The sequence below is a fragment of the Spermophilus citellus genome, assembly GCF_964194105.1.
Source record: "Spermophilus citellus genome assembly, chromosome: 4".
NCBI classification, from domain to species: Eukaryota; Metazoa; Chordata; class Mammalia; order Rodentia; family Sciuridae; genus Spermophilus; species Spermophilus citellus.
Window position 1 is genome coordinate 24,832,451 of NC_138185.1, and position 23,411 is coordinate 24,855,861.

General features: G+C 57.8%; 1 protein-coding gene across 1 annotated transcript; it reads right to left on the reverse strand.

Annotated features, from left to right (window-relative positions):
• Window positions 1–955: 955 nt before the first annotated feature.
• On the reverse strand, window positions 956–20,278 carry BPIFB1 (BPI fold containing family B member 1; the record flags this gene model as incomplete). The annotated part of the gene is made up of 15 exons (XM_081289182.1): window positions 956–1,459; window positions 3,443–3,519; window positions 4,414–4,477; window positions 5,602–5,647; window positions 6,372–6,439; window positions 8,695–8,853; window positions 9,091–9,144; window positions 9,950–10,129; window positions 11,502–11,587; window positions 13,109–13,172; window positions 16,377–16,458; window positions 16,750–16,899; window positions 17,381–17,488; window positions 18,189–18,324; window positions 20,164–20,278. 15 exons carry the CDS (start codon window positions 20,276–20,278, stop codon window positions 1,406–1,408), a joined length of 1,443 nt encoding a protein of 480 aa, XP_081145308.1. The 3' UTR covers window positions 956–1,405.
• Between the last annotated feature and the right edge of the window lie 3,133 nt (window positions 20,279–23,411).

Here is a 23,411-nt window from a genome sequence, read left to right on the forward strand (position 1 = left end):
GACAGAACCCTGTCCCTTCCTCCAGGCCCTTGGCAGCCCCCCGCCTGGGTGGATGGATCAGGTAGGACCCCGGGGAGCCAACAAGACCTGTCCAGACCAGGAGATGGACCTCTGCCTCCTTGAGGTTCAAACCCAGATTTAAAAGGATTTAGAAAACAAAAAACCCAAACCAGGATGTGATGGGTCTGAGCAAGGTCCTCCGGGTCCTCCAAGGTGGCGGGGCTGGGGGACCTGGGTCTGGGCACAGGCCTGGTGCTCAGGGACTGCTCAGGGCTGGCCCACACTGGGGGCTGGCATGGAACCGGCCCTGGCCGTCCGTGTGCCTGTCAGCCTGGCCCATCGTGGGGACTGGACAGAGCCTCGCCGGCTGCCCTGGGCTGAGCGGTCCTCTCGTGTGTGTGTCCTGGGATTGAGTAACAGGTACGCCGTTCCCCAGGCCATGCCGCGCCACTCTTCCTGTCAGGCCCCTCATGGAACTGAAGCGCTCTGGGTACCGGGGGGAGAACAGGGGCCCTACTGTCTGTCCTGAACCTCCTGGGCCCTCGGGGGGCCAGGGAGACAATGGCAGTCACCACTGCCTGAGTGGGAAGGGTGCTTGGTGATAAGGCCCCGTACCCCAAGGCCAGTAACAACAGTGACGATGGCGTCACCCACAGATGACACTGTCTGGTGCCTACCGTGGGCCTGGCACTATTTGCTCTCATTCATTTTATTTAAGGTATTGGGAGTTGAGCCACACCCCAGCGCCACCCCCCCCTTTTACAATATTTTACTTAGAGACAGGGTGTTGCTAAGTTGCTGGGGCTGGCCTCCTACTTGTGATCCTCCTGCCTCAGCCTCCCGAGTCCCTGGGATTACAGGCAAGTGCCACCGTGCCTGGTGCAACTGTTTTCTCTCATTTAAATCTGAACCACAACCCTCCAAGGCCAGGACTATGATTGTCCCCATTTTACAGAGAAGGAAACTGAGGCTCACAGAGGGGAAGCCACATTTCAGGATCAAAGAGGGGCCAGAACAGAACTTGAAGCCTGGTCCGCTTGCCTCTGGGACCTCGTGACACACCACGCCACTAAGATCAACAGAATGTGTGTCCCCACCAGACAAGCCCACCATAGATGTGTTGAGGGCAGGCGGGGAGACGGGGCCTTCTAGCGCCTGAACCCGGGGAGTGGTCAAGACGGCTGACCCATCATCACGGGGACTGATGTCACCCAGACACAGCTAAGGCGCTGCCCAGACTGGCAGATGTGCCTGACCGTGACCCAGGTGTAGCTCGGACGGCTGACTCCTGTGCGGGACAGTCACACTCCAGACAGCAGGGGTCACAGAGAAGTGTTTATTGATCATGGAGAGGGACACTCCCAGCTGGGGACCAGCCCGCGCTGGACGACCGCCATCCACGTCTTCATTGGGAGACAGGGAGGGCCCAGGAGGTGGCCGGGGCGAGCACCAGGGCGTCCTGGGATTGGAGAGGAAGAGTCAACGTGTTGATTTACTTTTACCTCCGGCCCTCCCCAGGTTGGGGCTGGTTTTGTCTCCATGAGGTGACTGCTGGCCCCGGGGGGGACAGGACCCTAACTCCCTCCTGCAGAATTCTTGGAAGGGCCAGAGGGGAACAGTTGTGTCGCACAGCTGTCTCCGCACAGGGGATGTGTCCACGTGCAGTGGGTCTTATAGGACTGCTGTCCCCAAGCCCTGCCTGCCACCAAAACTCTCCAAGAAGTTTTATAAAGTGTAGATTCCTGGCTGTGAACCCACTGGGGTCAGGCAGCTCGATTTATTTTTTATCTTTTGGTACCAGGGATTGAACCCAGGGACACTTAGCCACTGAGCCACATCCCCTGCCTTTTATTTATTTATTTATAAATATTTTTTTAGTTGTAGTTGGACACAATATCTTTATTCATTTTTATGTGGTGCTGAGGATCGAACCCAGGGCCTCACACCTGCCAGGTGAGCACAGTTCAACTGAGCCCCAGCCCAGCCCCATCCCCAGCCCTTTTTATGTTTTATTTTGAGACAGGATCTTGCTAAGTTGCTTAGGGCCTCACTAAGTTGCCCGGGTTGGCCTCAAACTTGTGATCCTCCTGCCTCAGCCTCCTGAGTTGCTGGGATTACAGTTGTGCACCACCATGCCTGGCATCCAAGATTTTATCATAACCATTTTAAACATCCAGTAAAGCAGAATTGTAGAGTGAACACCGTCCACTCATCACCTGGATTCTTACCCAGACCGACATGCCTGTCCTTTTATTCATTCTTCTTTCTAGATTTTAAGATACATGACATTGTGAAACTATAGAGAGGAAATCGAGGTACTGCTGGCTGGGAACGGTCGGGCAGAGCAAGACAGGAAATGTGGACATTAATGTGAATAATGAACTGAACTCTGTGGCTTCTCCAGGGTTAAAGGACTCCGGAATTCAGTGGTCCTGGTCAACGGCTTTGGGCAAATCAGGGCCAATGAGAGTCAGAGTTTGGTGCAAAGCACCTCTGAAGCCCTACAATGGACACTTTGTCACTAAGGGGTGGGGACAAGGCCTCTCTGGATTTTCTTAAGTGCTAATGATTCTGTTTTCAACATTTTTCCCTCAAGAGTGGAATCAAATCTCAGAGAAGCCAAGGTTTCTGACTGTTTTATCCACTGTTGTGATCAGTGCATACATGCAGCTGGTGCTTAATAAATGCCTGCTAGCTGGCTGGCCAACAGAAAGGGTCACCTCACTGATAGTGGCTCATACAGAGGTTGGGGTCCAAGGCAGGGGTTATGAGGAGAGGTGCCGAAGGGTGACGTTTGGGGTAAGGGCTGTGACAGCCCATCTCCCAGATAATGCCAGGGAGAGTCACTTGCTCACAGGTATTTCTGGAACAACTAGTGTGTACCAGCCCTTGCTGACAGCACTGGGGACAGAGGCATGGACAGGACAGACGTCATCCTGATGCTCGTGGGCTGAGCCCATTTGGCCACAGGAGCTGTGTGTGGTCTACACACCCTGGATGCTGCCTCACATCTGGGCCTCCTTCCTTACCTTTCTGCCTCAGGGCCTTTGCACACACTGTCCACTCTGACAGGATGCTCCTCCTGGCTTCCCAGAGGGCGCACTGTCCCACTTCCTCTTGAGCATCCCATCTAAAACAGCCTCTCTCCTTGGCCTCACGCTCTCCTCTGAGCCTGCTCTACTTTCCTTCTTGGCCCTTCCCTACTTGGCCTGATGTGAGATATTTATGGGCTTATGTATCTACAAACGGGGGTGGGCGGGTCCATTTCCGGGGCCTTCGGCCCTCACAGGCAGCTGACTGACGGCTGAGCAGTGGATGAATGATGTCAATCTGTAGATGAAGAGGGGGGACCCTGGGAGGGGCAGGGACTTGCCCAGGTCGCCCCACAGGGGACCAGCAGGGCGGGGACTGGAGGGCAGCCCCTCAGTCCCGTGTCACTCACCCTGATCACACACGGCGTCACTGACGTGTATCCCAAGGCCTTCGGTATCAACATGGGGATCCCAGTTCTTAATTTGCCTGGAACGATAAATGTGGTCAGAGGCTGGGGCACGGGTGGGCCTGGCAGTGCCAAGCAGGCTCTGGCACCAGCTTCCGGTTGCCCCAAAGTGAGCCCCTCACATCCTCCATCCTCCTGCTCAAGAACCCTCATGGGCTCCCTCATCCACGGCTAATAAAGTGAAGTCAAAGCTGGTGCGCTGGTGCACGCCTGTAACCCCAGAGGCCTGGAGGCTGAGGCAGGAGGATCAAAAGCTGGGGGCCAGCCTTAGCAACTTAGTGAGGCCCTATGCAACTTAGCAAGACCCTGTCTCAAAATAAAAATAAAAAGGGCCGGGGGGTGTGGCTCAGAGAGTGGTCAGGCACCCCTGGGTTCAATCCCTGGTGCAAAAAAAAAAAAAAAAAGAGTGACATTAAAATGGTGATGCTGGTTTAGGTCACATACTCTCCCACCCACTCAACGTGGGGCTTGGGGTCATTTTCTCCCGCTACCCCTGCTGGTGACGTAGCTATGGCACCAGCAGCAGCGATGCTAGGAAAGGCCGAGCAGTGAACCGGCCCCGCTGCCCAACACGCAGGGTCCTGTTGGTGCCTCAGGGAGCTGCTCTGACTCTCCCATTGCACTGGTGCAGGGACTGAGGCCCAGGAGAACCGGGCAGCCTGTCCGAGACCAGGCAGCCGGCACGAGGGGCTAGGACTTGACCCAGGCCTGCTGCCCCTCGAGTCTGCTCCAGGACCTGGGTGCGCCGCCCGCCCTGCGAGGCCCGTCCCTGCGCCCTGGTACTGGCTCTAGTGAAGGGCGGGGCTGGGCGGCTGAGGTGGGATTTGAACTAGGACCTGAAGGTGGTGGGAGATGGAGGAAAGGGACCCCAGGTGAGGACACAGGAGAGGGGAGCAGGCGGCAGAGGGACGCACCGTTCTCGGTTATCAGCAGCGCAGAGTTGAGGATCTTGGTGATGATGTCTTTGAGAAGCTTAGGCTGCGAGAGAGAAGGGACCCGTCACCCCGGCTGAGCCCCAGGTCCTCCTGGCCATTCCGGTGGGTGCAGGTCAGCCCCAGGGTGAGGGCAGAGCCAGAGACCCTGGAATCTCAGGTCCCCTGCGAGTCTGAGCTGCAGAGGATGCCGCGGCCGCACAGTCGGGACGAGGAAGGACTCGGCCGCCCAGGGTCCCCGCAGGTGGAGGGTCAGGTGCACCCCACCCGGGGCTCCATCCACCGCTCTATCAGATGCTCCAAGGGAACCTGGCCCTGCCTTGCCTGCGTTCCTAACTTCTAGGGAATTCAGAGCCCCACGGGCACATAGAAATGTCCTTGTTTTAAAATATTGATTAGGGCTGGGGCTGTGGCTCAAGCGGTAGCGCGCTCGCCTGGCATGCGTGCGGCCCGGGTTCGATCCTCAGCACCACATACCAACAAAGATGTTGTGTCCGCCGAGAACTAAAAAATAAATATTAAAAAAAAATAAAATAAAAATTTATTAAAAAACAAAATAGCCAGGGGCGGTGGCCCAGGCTGTAATCCCAGAGGCTCAGGAGGCTGAGACAGGAGGATGGTGAGTTCAAAGCCAGCCTCAGCAAAAGCGAGGTACCAAGAAACTCAGTGAGACTCTGTCTCTAAATAAAATATAAAATTGGGCTGGGGATGGGGCTCAGTGGCCAAGTGCCCCTGAGCTCGATCCCTGGTACCAAAAAACAAAAACAAACAAACAACAAAAAAACATAAAGATCAGAGAAAACATCAGAGAAGATTCAGCGAGTGTGAGATCGCTGGTGCAGCTGGACCCCGACGGCAAATGGGGTCCGAGAGAAGGGGCTGCCCGGGTTCCTGGGGTGGGTCCGGCAGGGTTTGAGGCCGGGAGTGGAGGGGTTTGTTTCCTGACACAGGGTCAAACTTCTGCTGCAGGAAAGCGTGCGGGGGGTGTCCCCACGGCCGACACAGCAGATGCCCAGCCAGCGCCCACAGAGCTGGGGGCTTGGGTAGGTGACCCGCAGGTACCGAGCTGTTGGGGTCTCATCTGAAGCTAGTCCCGGGCAATGTCTCTTTGCAGAATGGGCCATTCTGGCGGGAGCCCCTGTGGCCTTGGGGACGACTGTGGATACTTACGTTGAATAGTTTAATGTCCGAGTTCATCAGTTTGATCCGCTCGGCGCTGCAACAAAAGATGCCCGTGAGGTGACCCCGGGAACCCCAGTCGTGCGGCCACTGGCTACTTACTGAGCACCTGCTGTGTACCAGGCACGGCGCAGGCCTCAGTGGCAGGTGCCGCTCCAGGATACACACAAGAGCCCCACAGGGAACCCCCGGTGGCTTGGGGAGCCCAGGCCTCCTAGAAGGTCCCCTTGCTCCGGGTTCAGGGTTGTGGCTGTGGAGGGAGGCCAAGCCCAGCGCGGCCAAGTGGTCTGTGTTGCAGCAAATTTATAAACTCCAGCCTCGTGAGAACTGATCAAAACTTGCCCCGAGCCTGGTTTATCCTGCGAGGCTCCAGTGCACGGCCCTGAACTTGCTCTAGGGCAGAGGAGGGTGGTGGGATGGGGGACAACTGCAGGGGCACAGAGGCACTTCTGTGCTGGGCTCCAAGGGCTGTCACTGCTGCTGTCTTGGAGGTGTCCAGTCTGGGCTGCCCGAGGCCTGGGGACGGTGCCCCGCAGGCCGATCCTGAGCAGGGCCGGCTCACCCCGAGGCTGCTGGGAGGCCCTTCCCTGTCCTTCCCTGTCCCCTGCATTCAGTGGTCGGTGGCAGGAGATCCAGCAAGGCACTCGCCGCCCAGCCTGGGCAGCACCCACTGAGCTCCACCTCTGGGCACTCAGGCCCACAGTCGGGGTGGGGGGAAGCGCTCATTTCTGCTGTAGGAGCTCTGCGGCGATGCACCTCACCTGATGTTATTAAAGCTGAGCACAAGTTGGTCACCTTCAGTGTAAAACTGAGCTTCTGATTTCGCTTCCTGCAACAAGAGAAGCCACGCTCTGTCCCTCTGAAGAGGGTGTGGGGTGGGGGGACCCGAGGAGGCTCTGGGGTCCAGCACACCTGGTCTGGACCTCAGTGGCTGGCCCCTCGGGAGAGGGTTTGCCTTCTCTGGGCCTCACTTTCCACATCTGTGAAACGGGACAGTACTTGTCTCCGCTGTCCCCACCCAATAGATGACAACACAGCATGTCTCAGGGATGACGGCGAAGATGAGCACGGGCCCTCGCTCAATGTCAGCAAAGCTTGAGGGTCTTGGTTTCTCTCTCCTCTGATCCTGTCACCCTGCCTGGGCCTGCTGTTCCCTACGGCACAGGCGAGGAAACTGGGGACAGACAGGACCAGGAAGGCCCTGCTGCCTGTTAGCCAGGGTTAGTGTCACTGGACTGTCCAGAAGCCACGCTAGCCCCATTACGGGGCCCAGGCCTGCATCCACTTGAGCCCGGGGCCCAGGAATGAGCTGATCCACAGGTCGGGCATGGTGGCCTAGGGGCACGCATCCTGGACCTTCACAAAGACCAGGGCTGACCCCTTGCCTTCAGGCCACCCCAGGCCAGGGGTCAAGTTGATGCCCATCTCTCTATTTTTTGTACCAGGGATTGAACCCAGGGACGTGTAACCACTGAGCCCCATCCCAGCCCTTTTCATTTTTTATTTTGAGACAGGGTCTTGCCAAGTTGCTGAGGGCCTCACTAAAGGGCTGAGGCTGGCTTTGAGTTTGAGATCCTCCTGCCTCAGCCTCCAGAGCCACTGGGATCACAGGTGTGCGCCATGGCACCTGGCAGATGCACATCTTAGGCCCCGTATCTGGGACTGGCTTCGCTTCTGGACTTTCCAATGACACTGACACGGGCTAACTGCAGGCTGTGCCGGAGACCCAGCTGTAAGGACAGTGTCACCCGAGCTTCCTTTAACAACCAGGCGCTGGCCGGCTCCCTGTGAAGCTGGGCACAGGTCTCCGCTGCCCAGCACCAGCCATGAGTTCTGCCTCATCTCCGACCTTTGCTGCCCCCGGGGGGTTGGCCACTAGAGGCCACAGCTGTCCCTTCCCTGGGGCATTTCCCTTGCTTGAATGGAGGTGCCTTGCTGGGAGGCTCTGTGACCCCTGCCCCTGGGCTGGTGGCCAGTGGTGACTGAAGACGGGTGAGAAAGGCTGCCTTCTGGCCTCAGTGGGACTCAGCGTGCTGCCATCCATGCCCCTTCTGGGGTCAAGCCGTGGACTCTCCAGCTGAGACTCATCTTTGCTCAGACCCTCCCCTGCCCTGATCTGCTTCCTTCAATAAATTACCTGCTCCTGGGGCCTCCTGCTGGGCTTGTCCTTCCATGACCCCACCCCCACGTCCCCCCAGCGCCCCCCATGTGCCAATAGGAGGTGTCTGAGATCTGAACTGCTGGGGCTGCTGACGACATCAGTTAAGAACTTCCTTGGAGCCAGGCCCAGTGTGCACACCTGTAATCCCAGCGGCTCAGGAGGCTGAGGCAGGAGGATCACGAGTTCAAAGCCGGCCTCAGCAACAGCGAGGCGCTAAGCTACTCAGTAAGACCCTGACACTAAATAAAATACAAAATAGGGCTGGGGATGGGGCTCAGTGGGTGAGTGCCCCTGAGTCCAATCCCCGGTACCAAAAAAAAAAAAAAAAAAAAAAAAAACTTCCTTGGAGATCGTTTACTCCTGTTTAGACATCGGGAGAGGACTTATCCTTCCCTCTCTCCGTGCGGTGTAGATGGAGTCAACTTCCAATCCCCAGCTGGTGTGCGCTCCACATCAGAAAATTTCCATATTTCATTTTCCAGACGCCACAGGTACATGACCTATGCTCAGCCAATGAGACTCATCCCTGAGACATTTGCTGGAGCTACTGGGAAAGAGAAGTTCCTCCTGCTGGGACTGGGAAGTTGATAGGGGCCTGAGGCAGCTGGGGGTGCTTCCACGAGCAGACAGTCTGCCTGAGGCTGGAGGCAGCACAGATGAAGACGAAATTGTTTGAGCACCTGGATCCAGCTATTCCTGAAGCCAATCCCTTCTGGACCTTTCAGTTATATGAGTGAATACAACTCTTTTTTGTGCATGTGAGTTGAGTTTCTGTCCAAAGATCCCTGACTAATAAAGTCACAAGGTCAGAGTTGGGTCCCCAAAGCTCCTGACTCTTGGTTCAGAGCTGCCCCTCCGGGTGACAAGAGTGGTGAACAGGAGAGCCCCAGGTTGCCACCCGTGCCACACACAACCACACTCACGATGCCCAGGGTGAAGAGCGGCCGTTGGGCTTTATTGGTGGGAAACAGGTCCAACACGATCATCTGGGCTGCCTGGGCGCCGTCCTGGCTCAGCAGCAGCTGGGGGGTCTTGCGAGTCTGGAACTTCACCAGCTGGGTGCGGTCCAGCTTCTCTGCAGCCTGGAAGGACAGCGGACAGCGTGGGACCTCCGAGGGCCTCTCGAGGCCCCAGCCCCCGCCCTTCAGGTGCACAGGGATGAAACTCTGTGTGATCATTTGACCTAAACGGCCTGACTAGATAGAACCCTCCGGGGGCCTGGGGTCTGTCGTGAGCGTCCCCAGTGGTGGAAAGACGACAGTAATCTCTGGAAGCCTCTGGCAGCGAGACCCACGGGGCTGCAGGTGTGATGGACCCACCTGTTCACTGATCTCCTTGATGCTCGACTTCAGCTCCTTGGCCAGGTCAGGGAGCTGTGGACGAGAGGAAGCCAGGGCGGTGGGCTGCACCCTACTGCTGGGAGGAAGGTGTCCCAGAACCCCTCAGAAGCTGGGTGGGCCCTGGGCCCAGGACACGTGTCTGTCAGTGGTGCAAAAATATCCCCTGGGTCAGCCGCCCTGGGGCCTGGGGTCCCTGGTGACCTTCCGGCCGTGGTTGGTGGTGGCTGGGCTCTGCCGGCCACTCCTCGCTCCCAGAAGACGCACAAGAGTGACTCCAGTGCTTGCTGCAGCCACAAATGTGATCGCTAGTGACCACTGACCATCTGTTCACTGTCCCAGCCCCGAATCCCGAGCGTGGACCCTGAGGACTTGGTATGTGTCCTCTGTCCACAGAGCAGGACCTGCCCCCTCCAGAACTCAGCCCAGCCTTTCCCTCTGGACCTCGGCTTCCCCAGCAGCTCCGCCGAGGAGGTGGCCGCGGCCGGGCTCCAGCCTTCTATGCTGATCCCAAGGTGGCATCTGGGCTCGGTGGCCAGGAGGGCCAGATCCGTCAGGGAAGTCCGCCACAGGTCACATAGTGGGGAACAGCGGCAGAACCGCTGTCCCTGGACTACTCAGAGCTACAGTGCCCTTCGCCCCCCCAGGACTGTTTGGTAGAGGAAATACGTGCTTCAGACTCCAGGCCAGAGCCCCATGTCACAGAGGTTTCCCGCTCGGAGCTGGAGGTCAGAGGGAGGGATACGACCACACCTGTCGGGGCCAGGGAGCCTCGCATCCCCTGAGGTCCAGCAGACGCTGCCGTGGCAGGGGCCCCAGCTCCGTCCCCACCCAGGCTTACCACGTAGTCCAACAGGACCGTGAGTTTATCCGGAGGGAGCAGAACAGCCACCACCGCATTCAGGACATCCTGCCTCATGACGAAGCTGAACGGGGCGAAGTCCAGGGGGTGCATCGCCAGGGACACCGAAGAGTCATTGAGCCAGTTGGTCACCTTGCTCTGGGAGTCCAGCAGCTTGGCCTGAGAAGACACGGAGCAGGAGGGAGTTGGGAACCTGAACTGCACAGCTCACCCAATGACAACCTGGCAGGAAATGACACTGCTGTGACTCAAATGTGTCCCCCAAAGTTCATGTGTCGGAAACAATCTCCAGGGCAACAGGATTGAGAGGCAGGGCCCTACAAGGCGATTAGGTCACGACTGATGGGTTACTGATGTTTTCACCAGCGCGGGCTGTGATGGAAGTGAACTTGGCCCTCTGTTGCTTTTGCTGTCTTGCCCTTCTGCTTTCCTCCATGGAGTGATGCAAGCTTGAAAGCCCTTGCCGGATGCTGACACCATGCCCTAGGACTTCCCAGTTTCCAGACCATGTGTAAAAATAAACTTAAAGGGTTTATAAATTATTCAGTCTCAGGTGCTTGTTATCACAACACAAAATGGACTCAGACACCATTCAGCCTGTTTCCCTTTTTGCATCTGTTGTCAGGAATCTTAGCTTGGAATTCAGTGCCTTGCTGTAGACATTGAGTTATGCCAGGGGTCTGGCAATATCTATGCCACCTGAATGATCTCTGGATTTTGTTTTAATTTAAGAGTTGGGGTCTTGTTCTATGCCTAGGCTGGCCCTGAACTATGGGGTTCAAGTGATCCTCCTGCCTCAGCCTCCCAAGTAGCTGGGACTTTAAGCATGTAGTGCCATGCCTTTCAATTGGAATATCTTATTTTTCACATATTTCAACTTCTCAGACACCTCAAATCCTTTCAATGAGGGGATAACTCAAAATTGCAACAAAATGGGTGGAAATATTGGATGCTGCAATTCTCCAAAGGATTCCTCAGAACTATTCGGGATTTACCCCAGTTAGCCTTACCCTTCAGGGAGTCCACCCCCAGATGGGTGTGCAGCTCCATTTTTTTAGAGGACAGTTACTGGGAACTTCCTGTCAGGTCCTCTGTGGTCTCATTTTATTCTCTCCTCAGTGACTATTAGTATTTACCTTTACAGCTAAGGAAACTGAGGTTCAGAGGTGAAGAAACTTGCCCAATATCACACAGCCAGGAAGTCACGGAGCTGGGAAACTTAGGTCTGTGTGATCTTCCAGGATGCCTCTCTACTCTGAGCTCTGGTTTCAATGTTGCCAGAGGTCCCGAGATGGGCAGGACTGTTCAGGGTCAGGGTCGGGAGTGCTCCTGGGTGCATATTCTGTGTCTGGTCCTTAGGTTCCCCTCCTGGTCCTCTCCCTCAGAATCCTGTTCAGGCTGCTGTGACTTCTAAACCAGGCCGCCGTGTGCCCTGAGAGTGAGCAGGGTCTTCTCCCCCAGCGGTCTGACCCTGGGTGGTCAGGGCAGAGTAGTAAGGTCCCGGTTTACTCTGAGGTTCCGTGACGCTCACCTGCAGGTTGAGCTGGATGACATTGCCCTTGATGTCGGAAGACAGAAGGTCAAACAGCAGGCCTCCCGGGCTCAGGGGGATGGGCACTGCTCGGGGAGAAGAGAGATCTGTGAGGGGGAGCACTGGGCGGGGTGCGGTGCCAGTGTTAACCCTGTAAACCTGTCAACTGTCATCCCCATGGTCACCTGAGGAGGTGGGTCCTGTTACTACCGCCGTTTACAGAAGGGGAAACAAGGCACAGAGAAGCGACACGAAGTGCCCGGTCGTCCTGGGAGCAGCTTTGGATCCAGTCTGTCTTATCAAACCTGAACTGCTGCTTAGAACTCTCTGCTCTCCCACCGGACGGTACCCAGCGCCGTCCAGGGCGCAGCTGGACACCAGGTCACCGGCGTTCGTCTCGGGATGCCCCACATGGCCACCAGGTGGCGGTGGCGTCTCATCTGCCCCCGGGGATCCCTGACCTTGACTCTGACCATGGGAGCCAGGAGCCACACAGACTCGGGTCTGAGCTCGGGTGAATCGGTCTCTTCCCGCCTCTGAAGGGCCCTCTGTCCGTCCTCCCGTTTTCTTTCCCGTGGCGCCAGGCCTCGCGCCCGCACGGAGCCCCGCCCCAGCCCCGCCCCAGCCCCGCCCCAGCCCCGCCCCAGCCCCGCCCCAGCCCCGCCCCAGCCCCGCCCCAGCCCCGCCCCAGCCCCGCCCCAGCCCCGCCCCAGCCCCGCCCCGTGTCCTCCTGGTAAAGCGGGATCTAAGGAGTAACCACCCAAACTGAATCACACCCGCTGGCAATGGGAAGAATCGGGTTCCAGCTCCCCCCTGTCGCCGGTTTCCCCTGGGGGCAGGACAAACGACCTTATTGCCCTGAGCCTCGGTTCCCTCGTGTGCGAAGTGGGGCGACTCCCGGCCGAGGGAGAGCAGCCGCCCGCGGCCGGTCCCTCAGCCGATGGCCTCTGGCGTCAAAGCGCCATCTCCTCGCCCAGGGCTCCCTGCCGCCCTTTGAAGGGGCCTCTTTAGATCCCAGGTGCTAGAATTTTCTTCTTGCCTGTCAATTCCCACTCCGAGGGGACTGAGCGGGGCCGACTTCGGGATGGGGGTGGGCAGAAGCCCCGTCCCCCCAACTCTGCTCTCGGGCAGGAGGGGTGACCGCCCTCCCTGGTGCCTGTCTTGGCTCCTCCCTGTTCCCCTTCTCTAGTAGCACACGGTGGTCGCTGTGTTATCCACCCGCCCCCCCTCCCCTCCGATCAATCCATCTGTCACTCAGCCAGACTTGTGAGTCCCTCTGGGTGCCAAGCCCGGCACCTGCTATGTTCTGGGAACCTTCAGTAAACTTTTAATTCTCACCTACAGTCCTATGAAGTAGGGAATGTAAGCTCCATTTTACAGATGGAGGACTGAGGATAAGTAGGTGGACATCCCCAAGGTCATGGAAGAGCAGAGATTTGAACTTGGGTTCATCAGGGGTCCCACAGGCCTCCCTAGAACCTTGCTGAGTCATGGATTCCTCCCTGCTGGTCCTCTACCGGTTGGCCTGGGGAGGCCTGGTGAAGGCAGAGCCTGGAGGCCACCCACCTAGGTCAGGGAAAAGTTAGGGGAGGGAGCCGGGCACCTACCCCTCACCAGCTTCAGGAAGTCTTGGAACATGTCCTTGAAGGCTGCCTGGATCACAGGACACAGCTGTAAGAGCAAAACGGGCTCCTTCAGCCGGGAGGCAGAATCCAGCCCCATAGCCACCTGGTTCTCCACTCCCCAGCCTTCCCTGCTGCTCAGAATCCACTGCAGGGCCCTGAGCCACCTGGGACCCTTGGCAGTGTTATGACCTTTGCCCTGTGTCTTGGTGTGCCTGGCAGTCCAGCTCCCCTCCCAGAGCACCTTGTCTCATTCACAGGTTTTCCTTAAAGGAAGTAAACAATTTGGTTATTCACAGAATAGATCCTCGCCAAGTACCTTCTGGAACACCTCAGCCCCCATGACAGTGTGACCCAGCGCGAGTGTTGGTGGGACCAAGTTGAGGCCCCTGCCTCTCCTATTCTGCTTAAGGGGGCTGGATATTTGACTTGCCAGCTTGTGGGACCCAAAGGCCTGTTTCCTGCCCCGAGGCATCCTGTTTTCTGGATGGTGCTCCAAGATTGCTGAGGTCATTTTATTTTAGGTACCATTGTCCTAGTTAATCATTTCTTAATACTTTCCAGGAATGAGTGCATTTTGACTGAGGGCTTTCTTACTTTTATTTTTGGTACTGGGGATTAACCCAGGGAGGGGTGCTTTACCACTGAGCTACATCTCAGTCTTTTTTATTTTGAGACAGTGAGATTCTTGCTTACTTGTTGAGGCTGGACTCCACCTTGTAATCCTCCTGCCTCAGCCTCCTGAGTTGCTGGGAGTATAGTCATGTGCACCACTCCCAGCCCACAGTGCACTTGGGGAAATGGTAACTTTTTCTATGCATCACTATTCCCTGTTCCTGTCTGCTTTTACCAACCCAGAACCTAGGAGGAATCGGCTGAGAGACTCCCCAGCATGTAATCTGGGGATACCTTTCCCGTGAAGAGCAGGGGATCCGCTGTCTCTGGCCTCCTCTGCATTTTCTCCTATAATTCCACAATTCATGTCATGAGTCTGTCTCAACCCTGGCTGCACAGTAGAGTCCTCTAGGACACAGGGTCCAAGCCAATTGCATCTGAATAGGGGCGGGGCCAGTCACCCCCCCAAATTTAACCCTTCGGATGGCTCTGAGGTGCAGGCAAGGCTGAGAGCCTCTGGTCTACATGGAAAAGGGCTTCTGCATTTTCCAGATGAGCCCCTCCACGCACTCACCTGCTGACTCTCCCTTCATGCCAAAGAAAATCTTGACGGGACCCTCATGGCAGAGCCAGCGAATTACGTGGGAAACCACGGTGATAAACGGGAGGTTTCCCACACTTGGCTTTTCCCCTGAGCCACAGACAGGTCCCATGCAAAGAGCATTTTATAATTCCAAGTTCTTGCCATCTTTTCTATGTTTTTAGGTATTAAATGGGAAATTTGAGGAAAATATTCTTGGATTTTAAAATATAATGCTGGATTAGTTACATTTCCCCCCCCTCCCCCGAGGCTGGGAGAAAATTTGCACCTGGGCCCCACTTGAAGAATTTCCTGCCCCTGGAACCACCCTAGGCCCCAGCTACACCACTTCTTGGCATTCATCTAAAGAATCAAAGTCGCCTGCTCTGGTGGTCCACGCCACCTGCGGTTACAGCAGCGGGTTCACAGTAGCGAACTGCGGACCGGCCTAGGTGTCCCTCAGTGGGAGAAGGGTCAAGCAGATGTGGTCTACGTGTGCAGTGGGATTCTGTTCAGCCAAAAAGCAAAATGAAATTAGGTCATTTACAGGAACATGGATGGAACTTGAAACCACTGTGTTAAGTGAAATAAGCCAAATTTAGAAGGTCAAGGGTCGCAGGTTTTTCTCCCATATGTGGAAGCTCAAGAGGAGAAAGGAAAAAAGTGGGGGTCGGAGGATCTCCTAAAAATCTACGGGAGATCAGTGGAAGAGAAGAAAGGGACCAGAGCGTGGGAGGAGGGGAGAGATGGGGACCTGCTGGGGACTGATACTGGGCAGATTACATTGTTGTACTGTGGGCAGGTACAAATACCTCCCATCAAACCCCACCAGTATGTACAGCTATAAGTAAATAGATAAATGAGTGTGGGGAAAGGAATTCCTGCCTTTGCATAGAAAAATAAAGGGCTTAAAAAAAACCTCACATAAGAAAAGACAATCATATGAAATTATTCACTTTCACGTTCCCTTCAAAACCCTCCCTGGGTACGTACCTTTGCTAACAAATAGGAGCCTCAAAATTCTAACAACAGCAGACCTTGGCCTTGACTTTGATGCTGCACATTTATATTAACTCGAGTTCAAAACCTCCCATCTCCTGCCTCTTTCCCTCCTCACCCTCTTCCAATAAGATACTGCAGAAAGTAGCTTGCATTCACAGAACCAGGGTTGTTTCTTTCTTTCTTTGGTACCAGGGATTGAACCCAGGGACACTTAACCACTGAGCCACATCCCCAGCCCTTTTAAATTTTTTATTATAAGACAGGGTCTTGCCAAGTTGCTTAGGGTCTCACTAATTGCTGAGGCTGGCGAGAGTGGGAGGATTATGGGTATTTCTCTCCCCAAATCGCCTTAGCTATTATACCCTCTTTTCAATTAAAAAGGTCTTATAAAAAAAAAAATCAACTGGTTGTCAAGGTGCCCAGCGGCTCGGGAGGCTGAGGCAGGAGGTTCGCGAGTTCAAAGCCAGCCTCAGCAACTCAGCAAGGCCCTAAGCAACTCAGCAAGACCCTGTCTCTAAATAAATACAAAGGGCTTGTTGATGTGGCTTGGGTTTAGTCTCCAGTGGTTGAGTGCCCTGGGTTTAATCTCCAGTACTCTCTCCCCGAAAAAAAAGAACAGAATACAGTTTTAAATCTCACGATTCCCTAGGAGTTCTGCTATCTTTTTCAATTATTTGTTGCCCTTGAGGCTGCCTCTGTTTTAGCTCTCTGGAGGAAATGTGCCACTGTGTATCTCTCCCCAGCTCTGCTCAGTGACGTCACATTGGTAGTTTAAAAGGAGGGAGGATTTACACCAGCAGATAAATCAGGAAGATCAGGGCTCCCCTCAACTCCTCCAGGGAAAATCGTTAAACAATTTATCAGCACAACACTGATCAAGGCCTCCCGGCTGCTCCATTTCCTTGACTGCCCTGGGCCAGCTGGGCCAGTGTCCAATCCATTGCCCTTGAGCTTTACTGAAGGAATTATTCAACCCCTTGGCACCAGCTTGCAGTTCCACCCTAGTCCCACAGGGGGCGCATCCTTCATAGTCCAGAGAGGCCAGATGCCACTCACCTGGGTCTTCACCAGTTTGGGCAGGGCTGGCATCAGGAGGCTGGTGACTTTATCCACTAAGGGGCTGACCCAGAAGGAGATCCTTGGGGAGAGGAGAGTCGGGAGATCAGGAAGGGTCAGGGAGGTTCACCTCTCTCCTGCTAGAAAGCACCTCCCTAGAGTCCAGGGAGGAAGGAAGAGCCTCATGCATGCCAGGCGAGCGCTCTACCGCTGAGCCCCAGCCCAGATTCCCTGGGAGGAGCCCCAGGTCAGGAACCAGAAGGGACCCGTCCCCTTCTTTCTCTAAGCCTCGTGTTCCCCATCTTTAAATGGAAGCAGGCCACGGCCTGGCCTCCCTCGGGGTCTAGGGGAGCCGGCGTGGCTAGAGACTCACTTGTGGAGCAGGCTGATGCGCAGGCTGCCCTGTCTATTGAAGCAGTCGCTGAGGACGAGGGCTGAGGGGCCCACCTGCTCGCTGTCCACTCTGATGCGGGCTTCCACCTCAGACTGCATGTGCATCTCCACAATGGTCTTGACCAGGGGCCTGGGGGCGGCAGCACCAAGGCCTGAGTGCCATCCTGACTGGGCCTGGTCTAAGCCACCACCATCCCCTCCTGAGCTGTTGTGGTATCTTCTAGGTGGCCTCCCTGCCTCCACTTTTGCCCCCACACAGTCTGCTTTCCCCATAGTCTGCAGAAAGATGCATTAGGAATGTTCGGCCATGTCCTGCCCCTCCTGGGCTGAGACCCTCCATGGCTCCTATGCATCTCAGTGAAAGCCAAGGCCTTATCTTGGCCCCTGAATCTTGGCATAATCTGGCCTCAGTTGCCTGTCGACCTCATCTCTGGCCCCTCTCCCTGCTGCAACCCTTCTCTTTGCCATTCTTTGGACAAGATGAGTATATCCCTGCCTCAGGACCTTTGCAGTTGCTCTTCTAGGGACTATCTTTTTTAGATACTTGCATGGGGGAGGAGACTGAGTGGACCAACCAGTCAGGCCCACTGCCTGACTGAGGGGTCACTCACGTGTTGAATCCAGCTACCATGTCCAGGGGGATCTTGATTACTAGCTCCTGGTCCTGGTCTGAGGGTTGGATCTGCAGCTGGGTGATGGCAGCGGAAGTAACCTTCAGCCTGGATGGGATTCGCGAGAAGTAAGAATCATGCTCAGCTGAGTGCCGTCCCCAAGCCTGCTCCCTCTCCGTCTGTCCTGTCTTCCCTGGGTGCATGGCCAGTGACCGGATCCCAGGCCCTGTCCAGTGGCTCCTCTCCAGCCTGGTCTTGCCCATCACGGTCCTCCACCCGTGTTTGCCGCACTCTGCGATGGCTCCTCGCCCTTTAGGAGGTGACTCTCCGCTTCTTGGCGGACCCTTAAGACTCCCTGGGACCTGGTCCTGTGGACTCTTGCTCCTTGCTGTGACCTCAGCCATTCTGCTCTGCTGTCCCCACTCATGCCTTTGCCCAGGCTGGTCCCCCTTCCTGGAAGGCCACTTTCTTCAGGTCTTTGGCTCAGCTGTCCCCTCCGCTGGGAGGCGTCCCCTCGTCCCTTCATTCTCCCCTCCCAGGCCCTCTTCTTCTGGAGTCACCCTCTCAGGGTTCCTGCGTCCCTCTCTGTGCCACCTCTGGCTGCTCTGGGAGCCCCTGGAGGGAGGGACTGGTCCCATCCGCTCTCTGAAGTGGGGGACGCAGGGTCAGTGTGGCCTGGGGGTGTGGACCCTCAGCTGAGCGGGCACCCTCTAGGCTCTCTCTTCTTAGCCTGTCCCCTTTCCTCGACCCCCTGGTAGTCCTGCGGGCAGGGGCGTGGGAGGAGTGGCCGGCGTCCGGCTCCACTTACCAGACGACATGCTTCATGATGGTGTCCATGAGGCCGCTCAGCAGGCCCCGGGAGGACTCCTCCCGCATGGCGCTGAGCAGCGGCAGCTGCTGGAGTATGGTGGTGGCCTCCTGATACTTCAGCTTCTGAGTCAGCCCTGGGGGCACATCCAAACTCAGGGTGGCTGGGGGGGCTCCAGGCCAGGGAGGGCTGTCACTCGGGGCTCCTCAGATCCTGACGTCGGGTGAGGGTGTGACCACCCCCACTCTGACCTGGGCAGCTGTGGCCTTGAGGATGGGGACTCACCATGAGGAGTGAGGCGAGGGGAGGTGGGCCACTCAGACCCCAGGCTCTGCCGGGGGCCTTGGCCAGGGCATCCAGCACGAGAGGCAGGGGGACCAGAGGCCCCGCTGGGGCAGTTTGGCCGCCCACAGGTGCTTACGATGCTGGCATCTGTGTCCCAGGGCCTGTGGGCCAAAGCCCCTCAGGGGCTGAGCAGCGGGAGGGAGAACCAGGAGCAGGGGCCTCGGTTCAGGGCCCCGGTTCTGGTCCCTCCAGGCTCTCTTGCTAGCAGCCCCAGGACATTTGGTTGGGGCATAACCTCCCCCCCCACCCTGTGGTGGCACTGCCTAGTGGCACTGGGCCATGGTCAGCACTGCTGAGGGTTGGGGGTGAGTTCTGTGGGCACCTGGGGAGCTTGCAGGCCGTGTCCCAGAGATGGCCTCCCAGGGGTTCCCTGTGACCCGCTTCCTCCAGCCGAAGCTTCCAGAGAATGTCGTGGGGCCCTGGGTGGCTCTGTGCCTGTTAGCCTCCGGTGGCCAGCTGTGAGCAGCACTGGCTGGGGACAGTCCAGTGTGCCTCAACTATACTGTTCCATCGAGGTCTGGGGGCGCCCTGCTCTGCCTTCGTTCTGTCCTTGGGTCCCCTTGGTCCCTGAGTACCCTCTAGGCTCTCTCTCTCTCTCTTAGCCTGTCCCCATCCCTCCGTCCCCCGGTAGTCCTGCTCTCATCCACCTGTTGGGGTGTGGGCATGGCTCTGTCCGCTGCTTGGCCCCTACTAACAGTTGCCCGGCAGGACCGAGTTCTAGGCCCCGCAGTGGACACGGGTCGGCCGTCCTGGGCCGTGTCCTCCTCCCCAGCTTCCTCCCTCTTGTCCTGCAGAGATCCCGGGGTCTCCTCTCAGACCCTCCAGGCGCAGTCAGCTCCTGGGTTCTGGCCGTGACCGCCCACTCCAGGCCCCTCCTGGTCAGGGCTGTGCCTGGGCCTCCGCAGCCCGACCCAGGCGTCCCCTCCCTACGCCCGTCCCCGGCTCTCTGCTCCCCACACCCCTCGGATCCAGCCACCGGCCCTGGCTCAGCTCCATGGACTGCTCTGGTCCCCGAGAGCTTCGGGTGACCCTCTGAAGCTGATGACACCCCTCTCTGGGGCCACACTGTGGGGCTGTGGCCTCACTCTGTCCCTGTGTGGAGGGTTTTGCCAAAGGCACCCCCCTCTCCCGCGTGCAGGACAGATCCATGGCATGGGAAGAGTGCTCTCGGGTGTCCATGACACCCGTGACGGCGGCCTCCTATCTGTTTCCAGAGAGGAAGTCAAGGCTCAGGGACGTGCCCAGGTCACAGAGCTGGAGAGTGACAAGGCCATGTGGGGACCCCAGGCCTCCAGGTTTCCTGTTGGGGCCGTTGGTCGAGGGCTGGGGTACTGGGCCTGCCAGGGAGGGTACCCTGATGTCAGGGGTCCCAGGCCAGGGCAGGGCGGGAGCAGGATCACAGCACACAGTGGCCACATGTCCCTTCTGCAGGTCACAGGGCCCCAGCACAGTGGGCTTTGAGAAGGGGACCTGGCACAGGGGGCTCTGGAGACCGGAGGCAGCGGGGACCTCCAGTGCTGGCCCTCTCACACCCCAGGTCCTGTTCCCTCGGGGAGGCCAGGCCCCTCCTGGAGTCTGCTCCACCTGTCCCCACCTCCTGGTGGCCGCAAGAGGCTCGGCTGAGACTTACTTTCTTTGATGACGTCTGGGCCCAGGTTGAGGACTGCGGGGGCGCTGAAGGTGGCTTGAGCCAAGGTGGCAGCCAGCAAGCCACAGAGAAGGGTGGCGGTCCACTGCACGGTCATCTTCCCAGGTGTAGTTGTGGCAGGTGGCAGAGCCTGGGGGGACAGAGAGCCCTCCAAGTAGGGCAGGAGGCCCAGGGCAGGTCTGCGATGCCCACCAACCTGGGGAGCGTGGCCAGGAGCGGCCCCTCGCTGGGCAGTGTCATGTGGCCGTGGAGAGTCCACCTGCCTGCAGTGGGCACCGTCCCCAGCCCGCAGGACGGAGGGAGGGAGGCCACGGTGAGCGCGTGGGGATGTGTGTTATTTCCTTACAGAAACCCCCCAGCGACGGTCAGGGCGAAGCCCTCTGGCCACCCCCGGCCCGGCCCGTCAGTCCGGCACTCAGAGCCCTCTGCGGTCAGCCCCCGAGGCCCCCGGACCCTGCTTGTCTCTTCTCACTCCATCACACTCCAGCCCCTCCAAGCTGCCCGGCCTGGCAGTTCCAGAATGTTCCGTTTCTGCCTGTGTCCAAGCCTGTGCTCTAATTCTTCCCAGAGGGATTGGCTCCTTCCAGATCTGCCTGGTGGGCTCTTATCCATCCTGTAAAGCCTGCCCAGAAGGTCACCTTCTTAATGTGTAATGGCGAGGGGACCCAGGAGGGGGTGGGTGGCTTTGTGGAGCCAGGGAGAGACGGAGAGGAACAGACAGACAGACAGGCAGACACAGGGGCTGTGGGCAAGGGAGAGGGGCTGTGGGCAAGGGAGAGGAGCTATGGGTGTTCTGTGCCCTCCTTGATACAGCGGGCTGGCGCCTGTCACCTGAGCTCTCAGCTCTCAGCCTGCTCTGCCCCACAGCCCATCGGAGCCCCCTGTGGACAGTCCTGCTGGGACAGAGGCGCCCTGCAGACCCAGAGGCCCAAGCCCTTGGCTGGCTCAGCGTATGTGCTCTTGTTGCCAAAGACAAAGGTGGCATCTGGGTGGCACAGGGTGCTGTGGCCTGGGAAGCGGGGCTCTTCTGAGACGTCCTGCTCTGACCCTGCCCCCTGACCAGGCCCTGAGCTCGGCAGGGAGGCCTTGGGCTGCTGCTCCCCACCGCGTCCCCGGGCCCAGCACAGAGCCCGCACTCAGCCAGCCGCCCACTGACGGGCACTTGGGGACCCTGGGAGGACCAGGATTCTGAGCCTCCAGTGCTGAGGAGCTCTGGGCTGGCGGGTCCCCTGTGAGCCACAGGGCCATCCTGAGCGTCAGGAGCCCCGGATGCAGGGGACCCCCTGCCCTTTGGCCTTCAGAGCCAGGCCCACGAAGGAGGTCTGCCTCCACCCCGCTCTGTGATGGTGGACGGGCAACTTGCCCTCTCTGCACCTCCCAGGGTGCTCGGCTGTGAAATGGGGAAACCGTGGTACACACACCTCGAGGCTCGGCAGAGACAAGGGTTTAATAAATGCAGCTACGACGAGGAAGGGGACGATGGTGCTTACTGCTGATAGTGGCGTCGGAAGGAGCGGCTCGCAGTCGGGGCCAGAGGACAGAGGGGACTGCAGGCGTGCTGCTCTGCCCAGGAGCCCCGGCCACGCCACATCCCCGGCAGGAAGGCCCTGCTCTCCTCCTAGCGAGGGCCACGCCACCTCCTCCAGGAAGCCCTCTCTGACCTCCCCACGCCCCGTCCCTGGCCTCTGGAGCCTGCGTTGGCCACACCGGGCATCCCTGGGCTCTCTGCCTGGTCCTCCTCTGTCCTCCTGTCACCCCTGCACAGCTCGGGCTCAGAGCACTGGGTGTGCAGGGCAGGTTTGTGTCACAGAGACCCCTCAGACTGTCCCCTCCCCTTATCCCGGCCCTCTGGCCTTCAGAACCAGGGAGCTGGCACCTCTCTGCCCCTGGCCCTCACCCTTGGAGGGTCCCCCTGACTGAGTGGCCACGCCTGTCGTCCATCCTGAACTGACCCCAATGGCGTCCCCAGAGCAGAACTACCCTGCAGCGGGGCCTGCAGCCCTGCCCTGCCCTGTACCTGGACACGCCGGGTGCTCTGCCCGTCCTCTCCTGTCCTGGGCAGTGGGACTGGAGATCTAGGCTTATATCCTGCACGTCCAGCCCCAGAGGCCACCCTGGGAGTGTGGGCGGAGGCGCCTGGCTGGGCCAAGGTCTCCAAGGTAAATATTTGTGGCTCTTGGTCAAGTGGAGCCCTTCCCAGACGCAGCCTCCGGCCTCCAGCCTCCTGAGACCGGAGAAAGGAGGGTCCCAGCTGGCGTGGGGGGTGGGGGGTGGGACTGGGGCACATGCAGCAGCTAGCCCAGGCAGTCACCCCCATGGGACATGATGAGAACAGTAACAGTGACAAGGAATGAGCACCTTGGACGGGACAAGTGCCACCCCCAGTTCTACGTTTGTTACATTGGTGGGGCCTCAGCTCCATCTGGGGTCGGTCGTCCTGACTGTGCCCAGGAGGGGCAGACTCCATGGTTGGCAAATGGCAGGGCCAGAATTTGAAGAACTCTGACTTTTAAATCCTCCTAGGGATGTCTACACAGCATGGTGGACACAGAGGTGTCATGAGCCAGACTGGGTTCAAATCCTGGCTCCACCATTTCCATTCTGTGTGACTCAGGGTTCAGTCAATTACATCTCTGAGCCTCAGTGTTGCCACCTGCAAAATGGGCAACTCCTAGCAGCTCTCCTGGAGTGTGGAGAGGAATGCAGTGTGGCGGGTACCTGGGATTGAACTCAGGGGCACTCGACTACTGAGCCACATCCCCAGCCCTATTTTGTATTTTATTTAGAGACAGGGTCTTACTGAGTGAGTTGCTTAGCAGTGCACCTTTGCTGAGGCTGGCTTTGAACTTGCAATCCTCCTGTCTCAGCCTCCTGAGCCGCTGGGATTACAGGAGTGCACCACCACGCCCGGCCAATCTCCATTAATTTAAGACCCTAAGAGCATATGTTTAAACCCCATTTCAGCCACTTCTTTGCTGTGTATCTCTGGGCAAGGTGCTTCACCTCTCTGGGCCTCCATGACCTCATCTACAGAATGGGGATGATGGTAGCATCTCCTCCCAGCCCCTGAAGGGCATGAACCAAGGTGCTGCCCACACAGCACTTGGCACCGGGGCTTTCCGGCTTTCTGCAGCACTGAGCACCACCTGACCTTGTCCGTCACGTCTCAACAGGAAGGTCGTGAGGATTTGTGGAGTGGAAGGAAAATGAGGCTTGACTGGAACTCACAG